General features: G+C 38.1%; 1 protein-coding gene across 14 annotated transcripts in view; it reads left to right on the top strand.

The window, feature by feature from the left end:
* Positions 1 to 23,596, top strand: part of Tln2 (talin 2) — a 404,430-nt gene that overhangs the window by 234,964 nt on the left and 145,870 nt on the right. For all 14 annotated transcript variants that reach the window (XM_013076183.3, XM_021237120.2, XM_087199034.1 and 11 more), the window contains 2 exons: positions 15,978 to 16,041; positions 17,130 to 17,234. In XM_013076183.3, coding sequence (XP_012931637.2) covers positions 15,978 to 16,041; positions 17,130 to 17,234 — 169 coding nt within the window. The remainder of the gene's footprint in view (positions 1 to 15,977; positions 16,042 to 17,129; positions 17,235 to 23,596) is intronic.

Consider the following 23,596-nt stretch of genomic DNA (forward strand, 5'->3'; position numbering starts at 1 on the left):
GTCCTAGTGGTAGGCAGTGCCTAGCCAACATACTGTTTGGTCTGAACTGAGGTTGTTAAAAGAATAAAACCGAAAGCTTTATCCATGGGTTAGTGAACCCCAGGAAACTGTCCACAGTGATGTTTTATGCTACAGTACACACGCCTGTCAAGTGACCTTGACTGTTAAGCGGCTTTGATCAGTTCCTGTCACCCACTCTGTTCGGTGTTCTCACACAAGTCACATGGCCAGGTGTTTCTTGGGGCCTTTTCTAATGCCTGGTCTGGCTTCCTTCCGTAGGAGCCTCCGGAGCTTGCCTTTGTGTTCTGGGCCCCTGCAGACCCCTCGCTAAACAGTACATATGTGTTCTTTTCGTACTTCTCATATTCCCATCTTGGACCCTCAGAGCTGGTCCCTCAGGTACATCTGATCTCATAAACCTGAGGATTATGGCTGCAGATACTGATGAATAAACACCCAGAGCTCATTAGGCCTTGGAGGAAGCAACCTTTTGCTTCTGTTTCTAAAGTGACTGAGGAATAGGAGAAAATAGAGGGAGGGAAGGTACTTTCTAAGCCAAAACACTTACAATCAAATGGTTCCCTAGTTTTAGGCATTCATAGTTGCAACTGGATGTGGCCTGGTGGAGGGGCTTCTAATCTTGTGAACAGAGAAAGCAGGATTTTGTAAAAGATAAAACAGAGGGGCAGCTTGTTCAGTTACTTCAAGACTTTTTCTGCACACAACTTCTGACTTTCAGCCCTGAGCTTGACTACTTTCAAAGACATTTCTACTTCCAAGATAGCATGGCCCCTTTCACTGGCCTCTCAGCCTGGGCCAAGATTAGAAAGGTCCTTAAACAAGTGATCACAAAATTCTTGGGTTTCTCTTCTGTTGTCATCAGTTGTACCTACCAAATCATGGCGAATGTCACTGTGCTGCTGACCGCTTGTATAGAGATTAGAAATTAATCTCAGAGCATTCATATTGGTCTTAAGAATGTCCACTGCCATTTATGGTCCTGTTTTACGCTGAGTACTCACACTCCAATAAAAACGTCCTTCTCGTCCATCTCCGATAGCAGAAGTTTAAGCTGTTGTACTGCACCAATTTTTCTTCCCTACGATTAAAAAATGAAGCCCATGCCTCCAACGCAACGTGTGCCCTTAACCTTACTTGGATTCTAAATTAAAATAAGTTTATTGTGCCTGGTGGCAGTTATTTTCTTCAGGAATTTGATTTACCTTTTAATTAGACCAAATCTAGTCTAGGTAATGAAGCATTACCGTTTAATGTAGATATTTAATTGTGCCTGTTCTTGCTCGTACTGTACAGGTGAAACTTCTCAAGGAGCTAAGTCTTCTCTTAATTAAAGTGAGCCAGGCAGGCCACAGTACCCTGGTTTATAAGTTGGCTGGCAGATCCTGTTTTTGCCTAAACTTCCCATGGTGACTGTCAGGGCTCTGTTCTGCAGCCTCTATTTGTGCCACACCTGAACAATTCGGAGTTTAAAAAATAACAAGGAAGAACAATAATGAGAAGAGCTTGTGCCAGAGCTAGACAAAACATAGAAATTTCACTCACATAGTAGATAAATGAAGTATGTAGGGGTGTGTTTAATAAGTCTATTTCTTTCAATTTTTTAAAATAATTGTTTAGCATTTTTGTTCAATATTAGTGTAAAAGGGACATTTTTATGACATTCTTTTTCAACTTTATCTAGACTCTTCAGTGATTTCTAAACTCAGTATCATCGTAGTGAAAGTCCTGACTTAGAAAAGTGACAATTAGAGGCAAAAAGACTTAGTGTTCAGGGGTTTAAGAGTTACATAATATACCCTCTGTACTCCACAGAGGGGAAAATAGGTGCTAGATGAAGAGACGGAGACAAAGAGAAAGTCGACGACTGTTAGTAGCAGGGAGCCAGAAGAAAGCCAGGCCTCCCAGTTTGGGTCCACTGTGCTTCATCTGCATGACATTTTTCCTTGGTTCACCTAAGAGTCCCAGAAAGAGATATTTTACTGAAGCATGAAAGAAATACAGCAGATAATCTAATAATCAGGTATGTTTGTTACAGTCCTCTGCATTCAGAAAACGTGTTGAGAAGACATGGCGTGTGTTCCTCTTTAACACAGGGAGGACTTGCACATGTTGTGCGGCTACGCTGGGCATATGGACGACACAGAGAGATGTTGTATACTGGTTCTTTGCTGTTTGTGGATTCACGGTCTGTGCAGCAAATAAACATGTGAATAGTTAAAGCTGAAGACACCATATTTGAGGTGACACTAAATACAGACTTTAAGAAAAAGCATAATTAGAAGTATAAACATGGAGGACTGATTCGTGAGGATGATAGAATAATTGTGAACCTGTAAATGCACCTAGCATTGATTTAAATGTATGTAAAAGAAAAAAGCAGTATTAGAAAAACTTCTGATGTACAGTTTTAGTGTTGTAGTCTTGCAGCCCCATCACAGGGAGTGATTAGCATAACAAGAGCAGAAGAGAAGAAAGAAAATTTTTTAAAAATTGATTTTCTTGGTACATTTTAGGCATACAATATAATGACATTCATTGTTGGAAATTTGCACCTATACATAATCTCCCTTGGTTCTTATATTTTCCCCCTTCCCCTGCCCTCCCTTCAACCCCTCCACCCCTCTCTATTTACAAAGACTTTTTTCCGTTTTTTCCTTTTCTCATATTAATTCCATTCCCTTCTGTCCTTTCCTCTACCCCTTCCATTTCCCCTTCCCCTTTCCCTCTTTTTTTCCTATTTCACATTATCTGTTATACATTTTAGTCCTTATTTACACTTTTAGTTTCTCACACTATAGAAGCTATTCGGTATTTACACGTGTGTCCTATTTATTTCACTTAAGAGTATTGCCTCAATGTGCATCCATTTAGCTATAAATGTCTCTAATTTCTCCTTTTTATGGCTGAGTAGTACTCCATTTTGTAAAAAACCCCACATTTTCTTTATCCATTCTCCAGTGGATGGGCACTTGGGCTGCTTCCAAGTTTTAGCTATTACAAATTGTGCTGCTATGAACATGGGTGCACATATATCACTGTGGTATGATTCTTTTAATTCTTCATTTTTTCATATGTTTATTTGCTGTTTCTACTTCTTTGTGTGAGAAATGTCTGTTCATTTCAGATGCCCATTTTTTGGATTGGGTTTTTAAATTTGGGAGGTCTGAATTTTTTATGTTCTTTATATATTCTAGACAGTACACCTTTGTCTGAGGAACAGCAGGTGAAAATTATTTTCCCACATTGTCTCTTCACACTGCTGGTGGTTTCTCTTGCTGTGGAGAAGCTTTTTAATAAGAAGAGATCCCACTTGTTGATTGATTGTGTTAGTTCACAGGGATGCAGTGATGGTTCAACATACACAAATCAATAAATGTAATACACTATATCAATGGAGCCAAGGACAAAAACCATATGATCATCTCAATAGATGTAGAAAAAGCTTTTGACAAAGTCCAACATGCATTTATGATAAAAACCCTACAAAAAATTGGAACAGATGGTCTCTACCTCAGTCTGATAAAAGCCATCTATGAAAAACCAGCCAGTACCATTCTAAATGGTCAAAAACTGAAATCCTTCACACTAAAATCAGGAACAAGACAAGGACGTCCACTATCACCACTCCTGTTCGATACAGTTTTGGAAACATTAGCCACAGCAATCAGACAGGAGAAAGAAATAAAAGGAATAAAGATAGAAAATGAAGAAGTCAAATTGTCATTACTTGCACATGACATGATACTCTATATAGAAGACCCCAACAACGCCACCAAAAGTCTTCTAGACTTAATAACCAGATTCAGTAAAGTAGCCAGATACAAGGTCAACACACAAAAACCAATAGCTTTCCTCTACACAAACAACAGACTCTCAGAGAGAAATAGGGCAAACAATTCCTTTCTAATAGCATCCAAAAAAACAGAAATACCTAGGAATCAACCTAACAAAAGAAATCAAAAGCTCTTCTCTGAAAACTAGCACACTGAAAAGAGAGATTGAAGATGATATCAGAAAATAGAAAGATATCCCCTGCTCCTGGATAGGAAGAATCAACATAATGAAAATGGCCATACTTCCAAAACTGCTATATAGATTCAATGCAATCCCAATTGAAATCCCAGCAGCATACTTCAGGAACCCTGAGAAAACAATCTAAAAATTCATTTGAAACACGAAGAGACCTAGAATAGCAAAAGCAATTCTGGGCAACAGAGACATGGCAGCGGGTATCAAAATCCCCAACTTGAAACTATACTACAATGCTGCTGTGATAAAAACAGCATGGTACTGTCAAAGAAACAGACCTGAGGACCAGTGGAACAGATTAGAAGATGCAGAAACAACTCCAGACACTCAGCCCCCTCATCTTCAGCAAAGAAGCCAAACACCCTCACTGGAGGAAAGATAGCCTCTTTAATAAATGGAGCTGGAAAAATTGGGTTTCAACTTGCCAGAGACTAAAACTAGAGCTATATCTCTCACCATGCACTCAGCTAAAATCAAAATGGATTAAAGATCTAAATATTAAAAGAGAAATACTAAACCGGTTGGAACAGAGATTATGTGGAACTCTTGGAAACATTGGTGTAAGAAAGAAAATTTTTGAGATAAAATAATGAAATAGCAACCACCGGCAGAAATAATAAAACAAAAAAATGGTTTGAAAAATCAATAAACCTATGTAAAGCTTGGAAAAGCTTGATCAAGAAAAAAAAGACATAATTATTAATAATGACAGTGGAACAAAACTGAAGATAAAAATATTTTTCAAAACAGAATGTGATGAAAACTTGGAGCAAAAAAATAGTTTAGACAAAATGAATAATTATGAAATCTGAATAAATGTATAATCTTGAAAGATACTGTCTTGACAAGTTAAAATACACCATCAGAAAGCTAAACAAAAAATTGGATTGTTTCAGAGAATAGATCAAAAAGCTCATCACCTTTATTTGAATTCAGCGAAATTATAATACCAAAACTAGCTACAGATCTTATAAACTTTCGTGTTTTTTTCTTTTCTTTTTTTTTTTTTGTTCCAGGGATTGAACTCAGGACCTTGCACTTCTGAGGCAGGTGGTGGAACCACTGAGCTAAATCCCCGGCCCTTATAAAGTTTTTTAAACTGAATTTAGATGTGTTCTCTACAAAAGTTAATATATTAACAAAGCCCAATATGAATGTTTATGTTTTCTATGCAAGTTATAACTACAGTTTCTTCCAGGATTCATATACCAAATGATATATGAATATCACTGGTGATACAGCATGAACAACAAACATTCTTTCCTCATGAACTCTATATTCTAGCACAGAGAGACAAATCAAAGTAATAGTAAAATACATGATACATTAACTAATAATGAATGGCAAGATAAAAAAAAGCAGAAACAGATTTGGGACTCTGTATATTTTAGAGAAAAATTTGCTATTTTAGGATAGGTAGGCAAGGAACACTATGAAGAAGACAATATTTGAGCTTTTTAACATTAGAAAGTGTGTAGAATATAAAATGTGTGACTATATGGTTTTTCTGAATTATTGGAGAGAAAGAATTTGATAAAATAATGGAAAAAATAAAGTTCAGGACACAGGAGGAATACAGGGAAACTTATTCAGTCTACACGGGAATATCTGTATGGAGTGTGATAATTTCATAGTGGAAGCGTTTCCATTAATGTCAGGAAGGAGGCAGGTGCAGTCAGTGCTCTCTGTCAACAATACCAAATGTTCTTACAAGTCCAATGAAGAAAGAGAGATCAGCGGCATCAGGATGGGAAAAACAAACTGTCACATTGCAGGTGGTAGGATTGTCTGTGGAGGTAATCTACTCCGTCTACAAAGAACCTTTCAGAATTAAGAATTTAAGCAAGGTTTCTAGAAAAAAGATCAAATGTAACATCAAGTGGCAATCCCAGATACAATCAACAGATGGAAAATGTAATTGAAAAAAGGAAGATACTTTTTATAATAGGAACAAAAAATGTGATATACCTAAAAACAAAACTGTCTACTGATCCCCAAGATCTGTCCAATAAAACAATATAAGTTTATGGATGAGCATAAAAGATCTGAATAGTGATTCACTGTGTTAATGAATAGGAAGACTTGATAGCAGATAAAACAGTTCTACCCAAATTTATCTATAGATTCAGTTCAATTTCAATAAAAATCTCTTTTAGTAATAAGAAAACATTGTTAATATAGGCATCTCAATAATGCTATTAAAAATTAATACAGGGCCGGGGGTTTAACTCAGTGGTTCCGCCGCCTGCTGCGCAAGCGCAAGAACCCAAGTTCAATCCCCGGTACCAAAAAAACAAAAATTAATGCAGGGCCGGGGCTTTAGCTCAGTGGTTCCACCACCTGCCTTGCAAGCAAGCATCCGAATTTGATCCCCGGTACAAAAAAAAAAAAATTGAATACAAATTAAAGGCCAACGTTAAATGAAGATATATGGAAGGCAACGATGATAATTTGTGAAACTATAATAAACACCATTGCCCCAGGGTAATATAGTAGTGATTCAAAAGATTGTTAAACCTACCTTTATTAAAATTAAAATATTTTATTAGGCAAAAGATGTCAGCAAGTGAAGTGTGAGGCTTCAGCCGGGAAGAAGAAATTTGTGTATGTATAATGTATGCTACCAAGGACAAATTCATATCCCGAAGATTTTAACGAAGACAAATCTAAGAAAAAGATCACAAGAATGTCAAAAAGCACTTTAGAAAAGAGGAAGATCCATTGGATTCTGAAGTATGAAAAGATATTCAGCCTAATAAGTAATCCAGAAAATGCAAAAGCAGCATAGACGTAGACATAGAATCTTATGTCTATATCAAATTGACATACCTTGAAATATATGACACCACCAGTGTACTTTACAGAGGAAACAAGACATTTTAGAATATGCATCTCTGTATTTAAAAATATACAAAGAGCAACAGGATGTATTATTGTTCGTAGATACAAGAACATGCAGGAACATTAAAATATTCATTGAAAGTAACTTCAAGAAAATACCTGCCATCAGACAAAGAAGAGACTTGTATCTGTGTTTAATAGAAGGGGAGAGAGCAATTAGAAAGCAAATATAGTACCCTATGAACAGGATTTCTCCTTGGTGGTGGGTATATAAATTACGAGGTATATACTTTTCTGTAATCTGAAGTGTTTTGCAGTTAACATATCTCTTTGAAAGACAGTTTCACATAGTCTGGCCCTGAGATAGGAGCTTGGACTCACTGAGGTTGGATGTATAACATATGTGAAGGAAAAGCTCAATGGTATTCAAGGCCAGGCAAAAAGTTGCATTCCTCTGCCTGTTACAGGAAGGAAAGGCCCAGTGGTGGCAGGCAGGTGACAGGTCAAGAAAGCCCCTTATCCTTGAAGACTGGTGCCCACTTCCTATATGTGAGCATTCCTGGGATGTATTTTACTAAGAAAACAAAGCAACACAGGATATAAATCTATGTTGTGAAAGACTTTAGAGTATTCTTGGGAAATTTCCCCTACAAACTCGAGATAATTCTACTGTCAACAAGCAAAGCTCTTGACTCTGTAGGAGGTCTCGAGTTAGTTTTCCACCTGGCATCTGTTCAAACACATCTTCCCCCTTTGGAACTCACCCTCTGTGTGCTTTTGTCAGAGTAATTGGGCTGTAGCCAGTCTGTTTTCAAATGAACAGGGAAGCAGGCATTACAGCTTTTGTTTTTCCTCTGCTGTGTCTTCCCTTTAATTTACCTCTCTAAATTAAATTAAAATGCAGGTTCAAAGGTCATTTGTGCCCTGGTCTGCACTGATTTCCTTGTTGGTTCTGTCCGGTGGTCCTCACAGCCCAGAGCTCTCCTACCAGTTTGGGGTTGTGACAATCAGTTGGTGGCACTTTCACTGCTTCCTCCCAGCACTGCCTCCTAATGCCTAGTGGCTCCTGCTTATATCAAAGGGTATTTGGACTGGTTCAGGATAACAGAACCACTGTGCACCTACAATAAGTATATAGACCCAACTCCGATGTTTGTGCCAGGCTGCTGTGGTTAGAATGTGTCCCCTCCAAAAGTCACACATTGCCCAGGCGATAGTAGTAACCAGTGGACCTTCAGGCAGCCATTAGGCTCTGAAAACACCTCCCTCCTTGATGGGGTCAAGCCTCTTACAAAAGATGCTTCACTGGTTATTTGGCCAGCTTGCTCTTCAGCTGTGGGAGGACAACACAGGTTTCCACCTCCCTTCTGAACCCTGCAGCTTCAGCAGGCAACAGAGCAAATCCTGCCAGCACCTGGATCCAGGACCCCAGGATTACACACCCCTTAGTATTCTGTTGTCTCGCACATGGGAACTAACATACATGCCAGTCTCACTCAGTCCTCAGCTTTTCTGGCCACCTCACACATTTCCCAGCTCAGCACTACCCATGTCAGGCTGTCAGTCACACAGATGTGTTGCTCTTTGACTGTAGATTCAAACCCACCATCTAGAGGTCTTGTTAGAGCCAACTGCTGGACTCACTCCCAGAGCATCTTACTCAGCGTGTCAGGGGTCAAGCCTGAAAAATGGCATTTCTAGCAAGCTCCTAGATGGTGTTGGTACCAGTGTTCCTGGGACCACACTTAGAGATCCTCACGTGATACCACGTTTGAGGTGTTACTGTCAGTTCTTAGGTGATTCACCATAAAGGGTGAAGTCAGAAAACCTGAGCATTCCTGGGTCCTATGGGTGGCACTGTCCGTGGTGCATCTCTCCCTGCACTCTCTTCTGAGCAGATTCTGTACCACACTGTGTGTGTGATGCCCCAGATCCTCACAGACGAGGGCACATCACTTATTATCAGTTCATAGGAGGAGTAACAATCCTAAGCCAGAATCTTCTCTGCTTTTCAGGTGATAAAACAAGCTTAAAGAGACGGTGATGTGCCTCAGGTCATGCAGCTGCTAGGTGGCAGCTCTGGGACAGATAAGAAGTGGTTAACATTTCCCCAAATGACAGCAGCCTCTCCATATATCTGTAACTTATTTCCAGACCATGAGACATCTTTGGGACACCTCTGTCGGAATTACTTACACAGGCAATTTAAATTTTACATAGGAAAGAGAGGTTTTGTTATCTGTACAATAGAGTGCTGTTTAGCTTTAAGGAGATTTTGCCATTTGTGACTACGTGGATGAACTTCAGGGACATTATAATCAGCACAACAGACACAGTGTAATCCTGCATGCTTTCACTATAGTGGGGAATAGAAAAATAAGCAGAAATACATAGAAGCAGTAGAAAGGTGGTTACCAGGGAGGGGTTGGGAGGATGGGGCGATGGAGACCAAAGGATACGGAGTTTCAGTTATGTAGGATAAATGAGTCTAGAGATCTGATGCCCAGCTTGAGGTGTGAGCACTCTAATGATATTGTGTACTGGAAATTTGTTTCGAGATATTAGCTTATTTTACCACAAAATAGTAACTTCACGAGACAAGGGATGTGTTAATTTGCTTGACTGTAGTAACTTCAGTCTGTATGTGTGTATCAAAGCATCATATGATATGCCTTCAAATATATACAATACAATAAAATTGTAAGTCATCTTTAAAAAAGAAAGAAAATGTGGCCTGGGGATTTAGCTCATTGGTTCCACCTCCTGCCTCGCAAGTGCAAGGACCCGAGTCCGATCCCCGGTACCAAAAAAAAGAAAATGAGATTTTAGTGAAACATCTGGATTTGAGTCCAGGTCCTGTTCCCTTAAATGCACTAAATGTAAAATTCCTTTTTTCTGATTCCAGTGGCTTCTTAGGATGTCTAAAAAATCATCTGCTACTGCATGGTCCTTGTTATTATCCGAATGGCTGTTTCTGTTGGCCAAGGTTTCTTCCTGTGTGAGCCCCTGATTGGGAATTTACGTTCTCTTTCTTGTAAGGACTACACATAATGCAGCATGTATGAGGGAATTTAAAAGCAATCACAAACCAATATAAGGACAGAATATTTTTTAGATTTTTTTTAATAAGACTGTAAATATGTACTTATAGGAAGCCTCCAGTAGCCCAGTTTTTATCCTACACTAGTCCTTGATGGGCTAGGTGTGTGCATTATGTGATCATCCAATACACAGCCAGCGGCAGCAGACTGGAGAACAATCCCACTGATTCTGCTAGAGCAGAAGCTAAGTTGGGGAGAGAGAAGTTTATTTGCTGCAAACTTGCAACTTTCTGGGCATCTTGGAGAGTAAGAACCTGAGTGGTTTGTTCACTTGTTGAATCGAGGATGTATTGTTATTATTGCCTTCAGAAAGGGCAGTCCTTCACAGGCTGGCCATAGGGTTTGAAAGAGGATTCAGGTCTAACTGCAAGACTTTAGGTGGCTCCCCTTTAAAGGTGGGAAGATTTAAGGAGGCAGAGGAAGGGCCTTGGCATTGGCCAGAGCTTGATTAGTTAGAAAACTTCCAATCAGGTTTGACAGTCTGATCCATTTTCTTCAAGCAGATGGACAGATTTCCTTTGTGTGCATGCTTAGGAACTTTCCATACTTGGTCTTGGTAATCAAAACAGCCAGTGTGCTGGGATTTTGATGTGGAGCCTTTTGGGGAGCTTTTACCACCTGTAGGCAGGTCTCTCTCTGTGAATGGCATTGGAGCCACTGCCCTGTGGCCACTGTGAAGTGTGCCCCTGTGTAGCTTGGTGTGCCAGATCAAGAGCTCTGTGCTGCCCATAGTCCTGTAGCCTCAGTGAAGGCTTTGCATCAGTGACTCCTCTTACCAGTGCCATTTTGTTCTCTCTCATTTTTGCCCATGAAGTTGTTTAATGATGGTCATAAGGTTTAAGGTGCTCCTGATTCAGTGTTCCTCCTGATTCAATGTGACTTGGGGTCTCTTGAGGAGGCCCTAAGTATTCTTCTGCTGCTCAGACCCCCTCCCCCAAAACCACAGGAAATATACTTAACAACTTTTGCCGACTGAATTACTTTCCAGAATGATCAGACGTTGTTCAAGTCTTTACAGAGCCTTCCCTTCTTCCCCTTTTTGTTGCTTGAGCATTTAAAAGCAGTTTTCAAGCTAGGGTGACACATACCTGTAATTCCAGCACTCAGAAGGCTGACACGAGAGGATGGATGAAAGTTTGAGGCCAGCCTGGGCCACATAGTGAGTTCCAGGCCAGCCTAGAATGCATAGTGAGACCCTGTCTGAAAAAAAAGGAGAAAATAATAATAATAATAATAAATGTAAAAAATAAAAGAAAATCTCAGTTCATTGTATCACTTCATCTGTAAGTACTTCAATTTTCTCTATCAATGGACAATAACTTCTAATAATCTAAATGTTAAACTTTTTTTTTTCTCGTAGCAGGGATCAAACTCAGGACCTTGTACTTGGGAGTCAATAAACCTAAAAATTTTTAAGTAATTAAACGTTTACATTGCAGATCCATCCTAACTCTGAACAGAATTAACCGTAATCCTTTAACATCGTCTAATACTGAGTTAGATTTTCCCCAGTTGTCTCAAGAACACTATTTTGTACTTGTTTTGTATCAGATTCCAAATAAGGCCTACAAATTATATTTGGTTAATTAGATGTTTTTGTTAAATAGCCTTATTGAGAGATATAGTTCACATTTAAAACAATTTACCCTTGGGCCGGGGATTTAGCTCGGTGATTCCGGCGCCTGCCTCGAAAGCACAAGGTCCTGAGTTCGATCCCCGGTACCAAAAAAAATAAAAAATAAATAAAACAATTTACCCTTTAAAACTGTACAGAATTAGTGTTTTAAATATTTTCGTAGGATTGTTCTCCATTCCCATAATCTCATCCTTTATGCCTCTTATCAGTCACTCCCCACGACCCACCCATGGCTCCTGTCTCCAGCCCGGGTAAACCTGTAACCCTCTGTCTGTTCATTTTACGTCGGTAGAATCATACAGTTTTTCTTGTGATTGGCTTCTTTGACCCTAGGACAGCCTTTCCATGTTGTAGCATGTATCAGTACTTCATTCTTTATGTTTTTTGGATAATTTTCCATAGTATGCATAAAGCACATTTTATTTATCCATTCCTCAATGGATAGACACGAGTTATTTCCACCTTTTGGCTGTTAGGGATAATGCTGCCATGAGCGTTTGTGTACAAGCTTTTGTGTGGACATTTTGCATTATTTCTGTGTATGTATGTGAAGAAGTTGGCTCGCTGCTCGATATGTTAAGAAACTAGCAAATGCTGTGTGGCAGCAACTGCACCATTTTATATTCCCACCAACAGCATACGAGATTCCACATTCTCCATGCCTTTGTCAACACTTAGAATTAGCTGTCCTTTTGGTTGTAGCTGTCCTAGTCAGTATGTGGCAGAATTGTGTTGTGGTTTTTCTTTGCATATTCCTGATGGTGAATGACATTGAAAATATTTCTATGTGTATATTGGCCTTTTGTCTATCTTCTTTGGAAAAATGTCTGTTCAGAATCCTCTGCCCATTTTTCATTTGAGTGATTTGTTTTTATTATCCAGTTGTAAGAGTTTTTATGTATTCTAAATTCATTTATCTTATCAGATACATAATTTGCAAATATTTTCTCCCGTTCTGTGGGCTATATTTTCTTTATGGTATCACTTGTAGTTTGTCACTTTGATGTTCAATTTTTCTATTTTTTTTCTTTTGCCATTTATGATTTTATTATGGTATTTAAAAAGTCTTTACCTAACCCAAGGTCATAAAGATTTACTCCTTTATTTTCTTCTGAAAGATTTATAGTTTTAGCTATAGTTATTTTTACAAATGTAGCTATATTTTACAGTGATGGTTTCTTATATTACATTTCAATCTGTCATCCATCTTGAAGTAATTTTAGTGTATACTATGTAGAGCATCCAATTTCTTTCTTGTGCATGTAGATATCTGGTTGTCTCAGCACTGTTTTTAAAATTTTATTTGTTGTTTGTTTTCTGGTTCTTGGGATTGAACCCAGGGCCTTCACCCTGAGCTACATCCCCAGTCATTATTATTGTTGTTATTTTACAACAATAACCCATGCTGGACTTGAAATGCAACCCTCCTGCCTAGGCCTGCCAGAGTGCTGCCACATACCCAGCAACATTTATTTAAAACAGAAAAAAACCCCTATATTTATTGAGTTGTCTTAGAACATTTTTTCAAAATCAATTGACCAATGAGAATGAGTGTTAATTTCTCTGAATTTTATTCCATTGACCTCTATGTCTCTTCTAAAATCAGTACAGTACTTTATGTTACTGTAACTTTTTAGTAAATATATTTATTAAATCTCATAATATACTACTAGGTCCTCTTTTTTTAAACCGTGACTGCCAAACCAGTTATTTGTGAAAAATGTAGGCTAGTTTTATAGTTTTTCTCATGTTTGGCTTTGGCTAATGATATCCTGATGGTATCATTGAACATATTCTTCTGTCCCTGTTTGTTAGCTAGCTTAATTCTGGTTCATTTATATATGTACTTATTCTTTATTGCCAGAAATAAGTTCCTAGGGGCTGCTGTGTTCTTCCTGTTGGATCAGTGAGGAGCCATCTATTGTCTGGTTATCCTGCTTTCATATTAAAACTGATCAGTGGGTTTGAGCGTTGCAGATGATCCATCTTTTATGAAAGTTCCCCATCAACCTGCCATTGATTGGTTTTTAGCAGTCCCTAGAATTTGCTTTGATCTATCGGTTATTTCCTTGAGAGTTTTAATTAAGAGTTTTAAACCAGTGATTTTGGATTTCTACTCCTTCTACATTTATTAATTACGAATATTTTCATCATCTACAGTTAGAAATGTTAGAATAAATGCTTATATACGTCTCTGTATTCGTTTTCAGTATTAGTTGGTGTCCTTAACCTACTAAGTGGCAAATGAATATATAAAATCTGCTCTTTATTCTTGTTTTCTCCTTCTTCCCATGCAGAATCATGTATATTACTACAAGACTGTTACTCATATATTTGGGGATTTTTTTATATATGTGTTTTGCCCTATTGCAGTCATCCTCCTGATGCTCACACTTTCCCATCACCTGAAATTAATTGTATGATGATTAGAGGTTGCTTCAGAACCATCCAGGGGCAGGTTGTGAGGCAAGAAGTAGATGAATGTGATTGGCCCCGAGCTGATCATTGTCAAAGCCTGGTGATGGGGTCATTTTATTGTTCTCTTGTTTTACATAGAGTTAAAAAGCATCTCATTTTGGAAACTAGGAATCCCTTGATATTGGCTCCAGTGTCATCTTGGTAGATTTCTTGACCTAAGATGCAAGAGTCCCCAGAAGTATTGAACACGTTATCTGCCCAAGTCTTAGTAGACTGAGTCACTTCTTCAAGATGCCCTGATTTTTTCTAGTGAAAATGGTGTTTCTTGACCAACTGGCTGAGGTACTGGGGGAAGGCGGGCTGCCCCCAGGATGTCTTTCCTCCTGGCTTCTACCATGGACACAGCTAGAAAATGCTTTTCAAAAAAGAAAAATGAGTCAAGTACTTTGGTCAATATTTCCAATGCAGATAAAAGATTACAGGGTTTTTAATGAAATATTTTTTGCTTTACATTTATTTTTATCTAATTTATGCTGAAAATCTTGGTTTCTAACAGTGAAAATAATTACTCATTTACTTTATCCTAGTTATGTATAGTATCCCAGCTATACATAATCTACTAACCTAATTTTATATTATGTGCATTTGTGGAGCAAGGAGAGAGAAGAGGTATTGGTTTTAAAATATTGATACCAATAGTTTTACTTACATGTCTTCCATGACTCATTTTATTCTTAAGATACATCCCCCTAAGGATGTATAATCAAACATTGCTTTTCAAAGCAATGTAAAATAATTATTTTCTTGTAGTAACAGTGTCAACATACACAGTTATTTTCAGTTTGCTTAGGTTAAGTATTGCTCTTTTGTAATTTCATGTGATTTCAAAAGGAAAAACTCTAATACAAGGAATGTTCAGAGAATTCTAGTTTCATTCTGCTCTTCTTGTTTTCCCCTTCTTCCCGTGGAGTGCCATTTATATTAAATATTTATCCTCCTATTACTTTAGAAAAATATGTAGGAAAAAAAAGAAAAATATTCTTATTTTTTCCCTGTTAACTGTCCTCCCTTCAGCCCCTCCACCCTTCCCTATTTACATAGATTTTGTTTCCATTTTTTTTTTCTTTTCTCATAATTTCTCCTTTCCCTTCTTCCCTTTCCCCTTCCCCTCCCACCACCCCTACACCTTTGGACCTTTTCCTATTTCAAATTATGAATTATTCATTTTAATCATTTTAATCCTTATTTACACTTTCAGTTTCTCACACTAGAGAAACTATTCGGTATTTACACTTGTGTGTCCTATTTATTTCACTTAAGAGTATGGCCTCAATATGCATCCATTTAGCTGTAAATGTCTCTAGTTTCTTGTTCTTTATGGCTAAGTAGTACTCCATTTTATTAAAAAAAAGCACATCTTCTTTATCCGGTTTCCAGTTGATGGGCACTTTGGCTGCTTCCAAGCTTTAGCTACTACAAACTGTGCCGCTATAAACATGGGTGCACATATATCACTGTGGTATGATTCTTTTAATTCTTTTGGGAAGATCCCCAGCAGGGGAATAGCTGGGTCAAATGGGACCTCTAGCCCTAGTTCTTTGCAGTATCTCCATACTGATTTCCACGGTGGTTGCACCAGTCTGCACTCCCACCAGTAGCATACTATTTACGTTTGGGCCCTTCACTTCACGGTATATTCTAGAAATTCTTCCTTTAAATGTGTTGGTTTCAACTTTTGAAAATCTGACTAGTTTTAGCTTGCCCTTAGATCTAAGTGGATTGAAGGATATTATAGCCTATTATTAATTACACCATAAAATATTGGGAGTGTTAGTGACTTAACTGTGGGTTTTATTAACAGTCTCTTTTCTTTGCTTCTCATCACAGAACATGATAAATGCTTAGCTTTTTTCTTTCTCTCTCTTTCTCAGTCTAAAGGAATTCCTGCCCAAAGAATACATCAAGCAGAGAGGAGCTGAAAAAAGGATATTTCAGGTATTGGAAATGTACAGACATTTATTATTCTGCTCACTCCTTGTCCTCATTTATTAACACGAGGGCTCTCTGCACTGATGGCTTCACACCCTGTGCATGTATTCTTATGTAATAAATGGGCACTCAAGAGTAAAGAATCTGACAGTTCTATTTTGGACAGATTTATTATCTTAATCCATATTTTCTCACTAAAGGTTACTTAGCCCTTCTGAGAAAAACGTGCATACATTTCATTCCAAAGGCCTTTTCCTGGTAGCACTGAAACAAGGTGATAGACCATTAAACCACGCTGAGGGAGAAGCTACACAGAGCTCTTTATTCCTGCGATGTGTTTTTTTTGAAAGTAGAATTGGGGAACAATGCAGGGCTATTTTAAAAATCAGAGACTTGTCCATTCTAGGCAATCACTAAGAAAAGGGCTATTTCACCATGAAACACTCTTGTAAGTCTAAGAGATCAAATTAATCTTGAAATAGAGAAATAAAAATAGAAATTTCTTGTTATAAAATATTTCACCCAGTGTTATTTGTAAGCATTGTGATGTATACACATACATTTTTTTGCTCTTTGGAAAAGTTCCAGTTTGTCAATTTTTTTTTTTTTTTTGGTACCGGGGATTGAACTCGGGTCCTTGCACTTGCGAGGCAGGCAGTGGAACCATTGAGCTAAATCCCCGGCCCCTCCAGTTTGAATAGATGTTAGAATGACACTCCTCCTTAGAAGAACATTTTTTTGTGTATTACTTAAAGTGTGGGTGCTGAATCTTTTGGGACGTGGCGTCCTTTGAAATTCTGATTGCAATCATTGTCCCTGTTCTATCACATTTCACATCTATGTGAATTGTTGCACTTGGTTGTGAAACACATAGACTGCCTGGGTTCTAGCTCTAGTTTGATAGCTGTGCACTTGAACTTTCTAGCTGCTGTGTTCCTCGATCAGCAGATACCTGTGTCGTAGAGAAATCTCAGACACAAGTATCACTGTATGCTCATAGCCCCTGTGTACCCCACTTGCAGTGACCACCTCTCCCCCAGGTCTACCTGCTGGCAGGGCTGCAGTAACAGATCCCCCTGTTGTCCCTTTTGCAGGAGCATAAGAACTGTGGAGAGATGAGTGAAATAGAAGCCAAGGTCAAGTATGTGAAGCTGGCGCGGTCCCTCCGGACATACGGTGTGTCATTTTTCCTAGTGAAGGTGAGTTGGGAAGGATGGAGAAGGCATTTACCCGTGCTACCCCCGCTTTGCTCTCAGTAACGCATTTGCCACAAGCTTGGTTTGTCACACGTATACCCTGGCATGTGCAGATGTAGTGGCCAGCAGTAACCCAGGTTTCACTGTGGCCTGGAGATGAGTGAGCCTGGCTGCCTGCATGGCCCTCTGGACAGCTGTACCTTAGCTTGGATCACTGTTGCCACTACAAAGTCAGGAAGGAGGGAGCTTGCTGTGAAGATTCTCATGTCCCCTGACACTGTCTTCTTCATGGGCATCCAGATCCTCTGACCTAAGTAAACGTTGTTGGTCACTGTAAACCAAGCCAAATTCATGTCACCAGTATAGGAATTCGTGTCCCTTAAGACCCATGGGTTGTGGGATTTTGGTAGCCTTTATATCTGTTTTCATGGGAATTGTTTGTCCTCCTACTAGAACTAAAGAAGTGTGTCTTTGAAATGCAACTTGTGAACAAACTTAGGTAGGCCCTCTCTGGGTGTCTTTTTCAGTCATGTGACAACTTCACCCATTGGCTTCAATCCCCCTTTGCTTTTCTGGACCTTAGCTACTCGATTTTAGTCATTCAGCTGTTAGGTTTCACTGATTTCCTCTTGCTTTCATGGTGACTTTAGGCTTTCTGCTTGTTGCCATTGGCCACAGAGAAAGCTCTTCCCTGTAGTGGGATCTCATGTGTTGCTTATGGCAAATGGGGATGGAACCAAGGGCATTGTAGTTGCTGTCCAAGACTGGAGTGGAAAGATGAGCCTTGTGCCCTCTAGGATGCTTCTTTTGATCCCATTCCATATTGGAATTCCTTTAGGAAGAGGAAGAATCAAGATGTCATACATCTTCACAATGGCACATGCTTCATGGGCATTAGTTACACCAACTAAATCAGCTCCTAGTCATACACCAGAAAACTTGGGACCCTTGCCAAGGAAGCCCATGTCAATAACTTAGTTTTTAAGAAACTTCTACACTGAGTGGAAGTTTTAAACTTTAAATGGATTTTTGAATGATACTGGATTGCCATCTATGACTTCATTTAACAATAACGAAATATTTAGTCAGGAAGGGCCGGGGATTTAGCTCAGTGGTTCCGGCACCTGCCTCACAAGTGCAAGGTCCCAAGTTCGATCCCTGGTACCAAAAAAAAAAAAAATAGAATATTTAGTCAGGAGTTTTACACCAGGCATTTCTCAGTCAAATCGATCAGCAACTTAGTGGAAGAGCTACTATTATTACTTCCTGTTTATGAAGAAGGAAATAGAGGCCCCAAGGAATCCCCTGACTCATCCCGGGATGTAAGGCTGGTAACTGAAGGAGCCGAGACTTGAACTCAGGGCTCTTTGACTGACAAGCTCTTCCAAGAGCTGGCTGTGCTGCCTCACCTGGAGTGACCCCACTGGAGAGGTGACACCTGCTTCCTCACCCCCAGGTCCTACCTGCACGGGAGAAAAGATCTGCCCGTGTCAGAAGGGTGCTTTTCATTTGTTGTTAATGAAGGATAACCAGTATTCTATGAGTTCCAGCATCTCACAGGACAAACATTGACACGTTTTTATGACATCCACCAATTTCTGTCTGTTTTCTTAAGTCTTTCTGAAGTTTTTCAAGTATGAAATTCATCTCTGATATTCAATTCACATCATCTTCCCCTAACTTTAGACTTGATGTAGAGTTGGTGTCCTGTGATGTGCTAAAGTGTTGTTCCTCTTGTATACAGGTTGGCAAATTACATAGAAAACTATATGTAAATAGAAAGGAAAAGCATTGACTAGCAAATTGAAGAGAACATAAACTTGTTTTCCAAAGACAAGTTAGCACCTGAGAACAGTCTGTGGGTGGTCAGCAGTATCATTAGAGGGACAGCACAGAGTGTCCGGTTACAGCAGTCTTACAAATTTGGTCAAACCTGCTTTCATAAACTCATTTAAGGCAAAACAAGAAAGTGATAGAAATTTCTTTCCTTCCTTTCTCCTCTTCTCCCTCTTTCTCCTCCTTTTCCACTCCTCCTTTTCCACTCCACTCTTTCCTTCTCTTCTTTTTCTTTAAATTACATCTCTTTGATGAGGGGAGTCAAGATAGTAGGTAGCACTTATCACTTTTATTCATATAAATTAATGTGAAATTATATATAATTGTATGCATAATAAATATAGAAATAATTTATTATAGTATATATGTTATAGATATAATTTTATATATTATATATAATTATATATCATTTCATATTTTCTTACTGCTTTGTACAATATTAATGCGACTTTGCTCATTTTAATTTTTTGCTTGATGATCCCATCTATTATGCCATTTTATTTTATAATTTTCTCTAATAAACATAATTTACTTGACCATAGAAGTACAACTGAGAATTTAGGAATGACTCAATGTTACAAATTAATGAACCTTGACAATGACATTAGTAGGTTTAATAAGATAGCATCATATGATCATTTTATATGAAGATGCTGATAAAATTCAACATCGCCTCTTTAGAAAGATTTCTTTAAGATTCTAGAATACAAATGTATTTGCTCTACATGATAGAGTATGTTTCAAATGTATCATCAGTATCACGCTTAACAAAAAATGCTGGAGAGAAAGCTGTAACAATTGGAATCAGAACAAATGTGGCCACTATGTCATTGTGCTATCCCATGGTCTTGGACAGCCTAAGAATTACACTTAAGATATAAAAATAAAACCAAAATACTTACCTTGGGAAATGAAGGAACAAAGTTACTACTTGTTTATATGATTGTTGATCTTATAAGATATACTGACATATTCAGACTTTCTATTTTGAAGTAATTATACGTATATAGGAAGTTGTAAAAATGATAGAGAATCAAAATGTTAGGTAATAGCGAGTACTGGTGAGGATATGGAGAAATTGAAACCCTCATACATGGCTGGTGGGAAGGTAAACCAGTGTAGCCATTTTAGAGAACAGTATGTTTGTTGCTTGTTTAAACATAGAGATACCTAGGTATTTATGTGAAAGAGAATTGAAAAATTTGTACATGTATGTTTACAGTAGCCTTTAGCCAAACTGCAGAAACAGCATGAATGTCTATCAACTGATCAGTGGATAATTTATGGCATATCCATACAAAGCAGTATTAGTCATAAAAAGGACTGAAGTACATACTGGTATATCCTACAACATGAATGAACTTTGAAAACATTATACTAACCAAAAAATGCCACTCACCAAAGAATACATAGTATATCATTCCATTTATGTCCTATGTCCTGAATAGGGATATTTGTAGAGACAGGAAGTAGATTAGTGACTGTTGCAAGGTGTGGCAGGATGCAGAGGATAGGGTATTGATAGTTAAAGGGCATAGAGTACATTTTTAATGTGGTGAAAATGTTCTAAAATTGAATGTGGCAACAATAGTTGTACTGCTTTGCACAAATTAAAATCCATTGAATCATATACTTTAAATGGATGAGTTATATGGTATGTGAATTATAGCTGAATGAAGTTGTTTTAAAAATGCAGATAGGTCTCAGGTATCTTTTAAGTTTCCTCCAGCAGAAATTGTAGTGCAATATCACAACTAGAAAATCAACATTAGTAGGGTTCACAGAACCTACTCATAGTTCACCAGTTTACATGTACTCACTTGTGTAGGGCATAGATTTGTATAATCAAGACACAGAACTATCCCATCACCACAAGGCTCCGTGTGTTCCCCTTTTGCAGCCAGACATGCAGTACTCCTGCCCTCATTCCTGGGAACCACGGGCCTGTTGTCCATCTCTCTAATTTTGTTATGTCAGGAATATTATGTGAATGAAATCATATGATAGGTAATGTTTTGAGGTTAATTTTTTGTCATTCCATATAATTCCCTTGAAATCCATGCAAGGGCTAATGTGTGTCAGGGTTTCATCATTTTTGCTGAATAATACTCCATGGCATGGGTGGACCATGGTTCGTTTAGGTTATTTCCAGAATGGAGCTATTGTGACTAACGTGCTATGAAAGTTCTCATGTAGACTTCTGTGTGGACCTAAATGATCATTTTTCTGGGATAAATGCCCAGGAGTGCAATTGCTAGGTCTCATGGTAAGTACATGTTTACATTTATAAGAAACTGCTAAACTGTTTCCCAGAGTGACTATTATTTTACGTTCTTACCAGCAGGGCATGAGTCATCCAGCTTCTTTGGATCTTTTCCTCTGTTTTGTATAACCGTTTCTCCTTTTAGCCATTCTGCTTGGTGTTCAGTGATATCTCATTGAGCTTTAGTTCATCTTTCTCTAGTGGCTCATGACTTGAGATTGTCTTTTCTCTGGTTTATTTGCCATGTCTGTCCTCTGCAGTGAAATGTCCATGTCTTTGGCCTGTTTTCTAATTAGATTGGAGTTTTTTCCTGTTCGACTTTGATAGTTCTTTATGCTGGGTCCAAATCCTTGTTAGATATATGCTTCATAAATATTTTCTGTCAATCTGCAGCTTGCCTTTTAATCTTTTTAACAAGGTCTTTTGCAAAGTAAAAATTCTTAATTTTAATGAAGATTTTGTGTTTTCTCACGTTGTCCTTGTGTGGATCTTGTTTTAAGCTTAATTTCTAAAAACTAGCCCTAAGTCCTGAAGATTTTCTCCTACATTTCAGGTTTTTACAGCTTTTCATATAGGTCTTTCATCCATTTTGAGCAATGTTCATAATTTGGCCTGTGGATGTCCAGTTGCTCCAGCACCATGTGTTGAATGAGCTATTCATCCTCTCTTGAATTTCTTTTGCATCGTTGTCAAAATTCACTTGAACACATTTGCATGGGTCTGTCTCCAGCACTCTAGTCTGTTCCACTGATGTATGTTTCTGTCCCTCAGCTAATGCCACACCATGGTGATCACTGCAGCTGTGTACTAACCCTAACACCACGGAGAGTGATTCTGTTCACTTTTTTCTTCTTATTGATTTAGCAATTTTAGATCTTTTCCTTCCATATACAAGTTGAGAAAAAGTTTGTCCTTGTCTATAAAAATCCGTGCTGGGATTTTGATAAGAATTGCCTTATATTTATAGATCAATTTGGAGAGAATTGATTTTTTTTATGAGTGTTTCAATCCATGAGTAGGTATTAGGTCCTCCTTGATTTCTTTTACCATCATTTTGTAATTTTCAGCATACAGACCCTAAATGTATTACAATACGCACAAAATCACTGTCATTTTCTATATATTACTAACTTCAGTAAATTGATTAGATATATGCCAACCACATAAACTAAGCCCTTAGGGTATGTATAAAAAAAAATCACTAAAACCATTCAAAGTATATAATAAAAAGGTATGCAGAATAGTACTCCCCCCAAAAAAACTTGTATGCCTAAGGGATAAAGTTTTTAGAAGCATAAAAAACATATTCCTTTGACCTCAAATTGAACATAGGACTAAATTATGAAGGAGGTTCATTGACATAATTTAGGCAATGAATTAGAAGCAAGTGTTCTTCTCATTCGTGAGTTTTGTAGATTGTATTGGAAGCTCTAAATTAAATAAGTAAATACATTAGAATTTACTAAACAATTAAGGACTGATATTGAACACAGTTAACCATACCTCACAGTCTTGAAATTAGTCTTAGATATTTTGAGAGGATTCTTAGGTATGTTTATAGATGCTTCTGTCGTGTTTTTGTCTATATCTGTGATCACTTTGCCCAAATATTCACTTTAAACTGTTATAATAGAAAGTGCTCACTTATGGAAGAGGGGAAGGCTAGCCTAGAATCCAAGAAGGCAATATACACCTGTGTGAGAAATAGTAGAAACTTATGTGTTCTCTAGGGATATATCTAACCACTCTAAATCTCAGTTTCTTCATCAGAAAATTAGAATGATTCCATAAGAGTTCTAATGAAGGTTAAGTGAGCTAATGATGTGTAGACAAGTGCAGTATCTGGCGTGGAAGCCTATTTGATAAACTTCAAGATTCCCATGTCTCCCAAATCCTTGGGCCTAAGTCCTTCAGCTTTCTAATTGATTTTAGCATTTCTGATGTAGTCTCAAGGAGTGGCAGATTTTTCCTGAGAGAGCACAGATAGTAAACATCCCAGGCTCTGCTGGCTGTTCTCCGCAGCTTACCCTCACAGTCTGAAAGCAGCATAGGCAACGTGTAAATGCCTGAACATGCTTATGCTCCCATAAAGATTTATTTATGAACTCTGAAATTTGAATTCCTGTGTCACAAATACTGTTCCTCTCTTGATTTTTTATTTAAAATGGAGAATTCATTCTTAGCTATCAAGCCACAAAAAGGGCACTAAGTTGGATTTAGCATTGACTGTAGTTACCCATCTTGACATAGAAACTTTCTATAAATC

This window comes from Heterocephalus glaber, unplaced genomic scaffold, assembly GCF_053883595.1.
Source record: "Heterocephalus glaber isolate CG9 unplaced genomic scaffold, H.glaber_assembly_v1.0 deba00001689, whole genome shotgun sequence".
NCBI classification, from domain to species: domain Eukaryota; kingdom Metazoa; phylum Chordata; class Mammalia; order Rodentia; family Bathyergidae; genus Heterocephalus; species Heterocephalus glaber.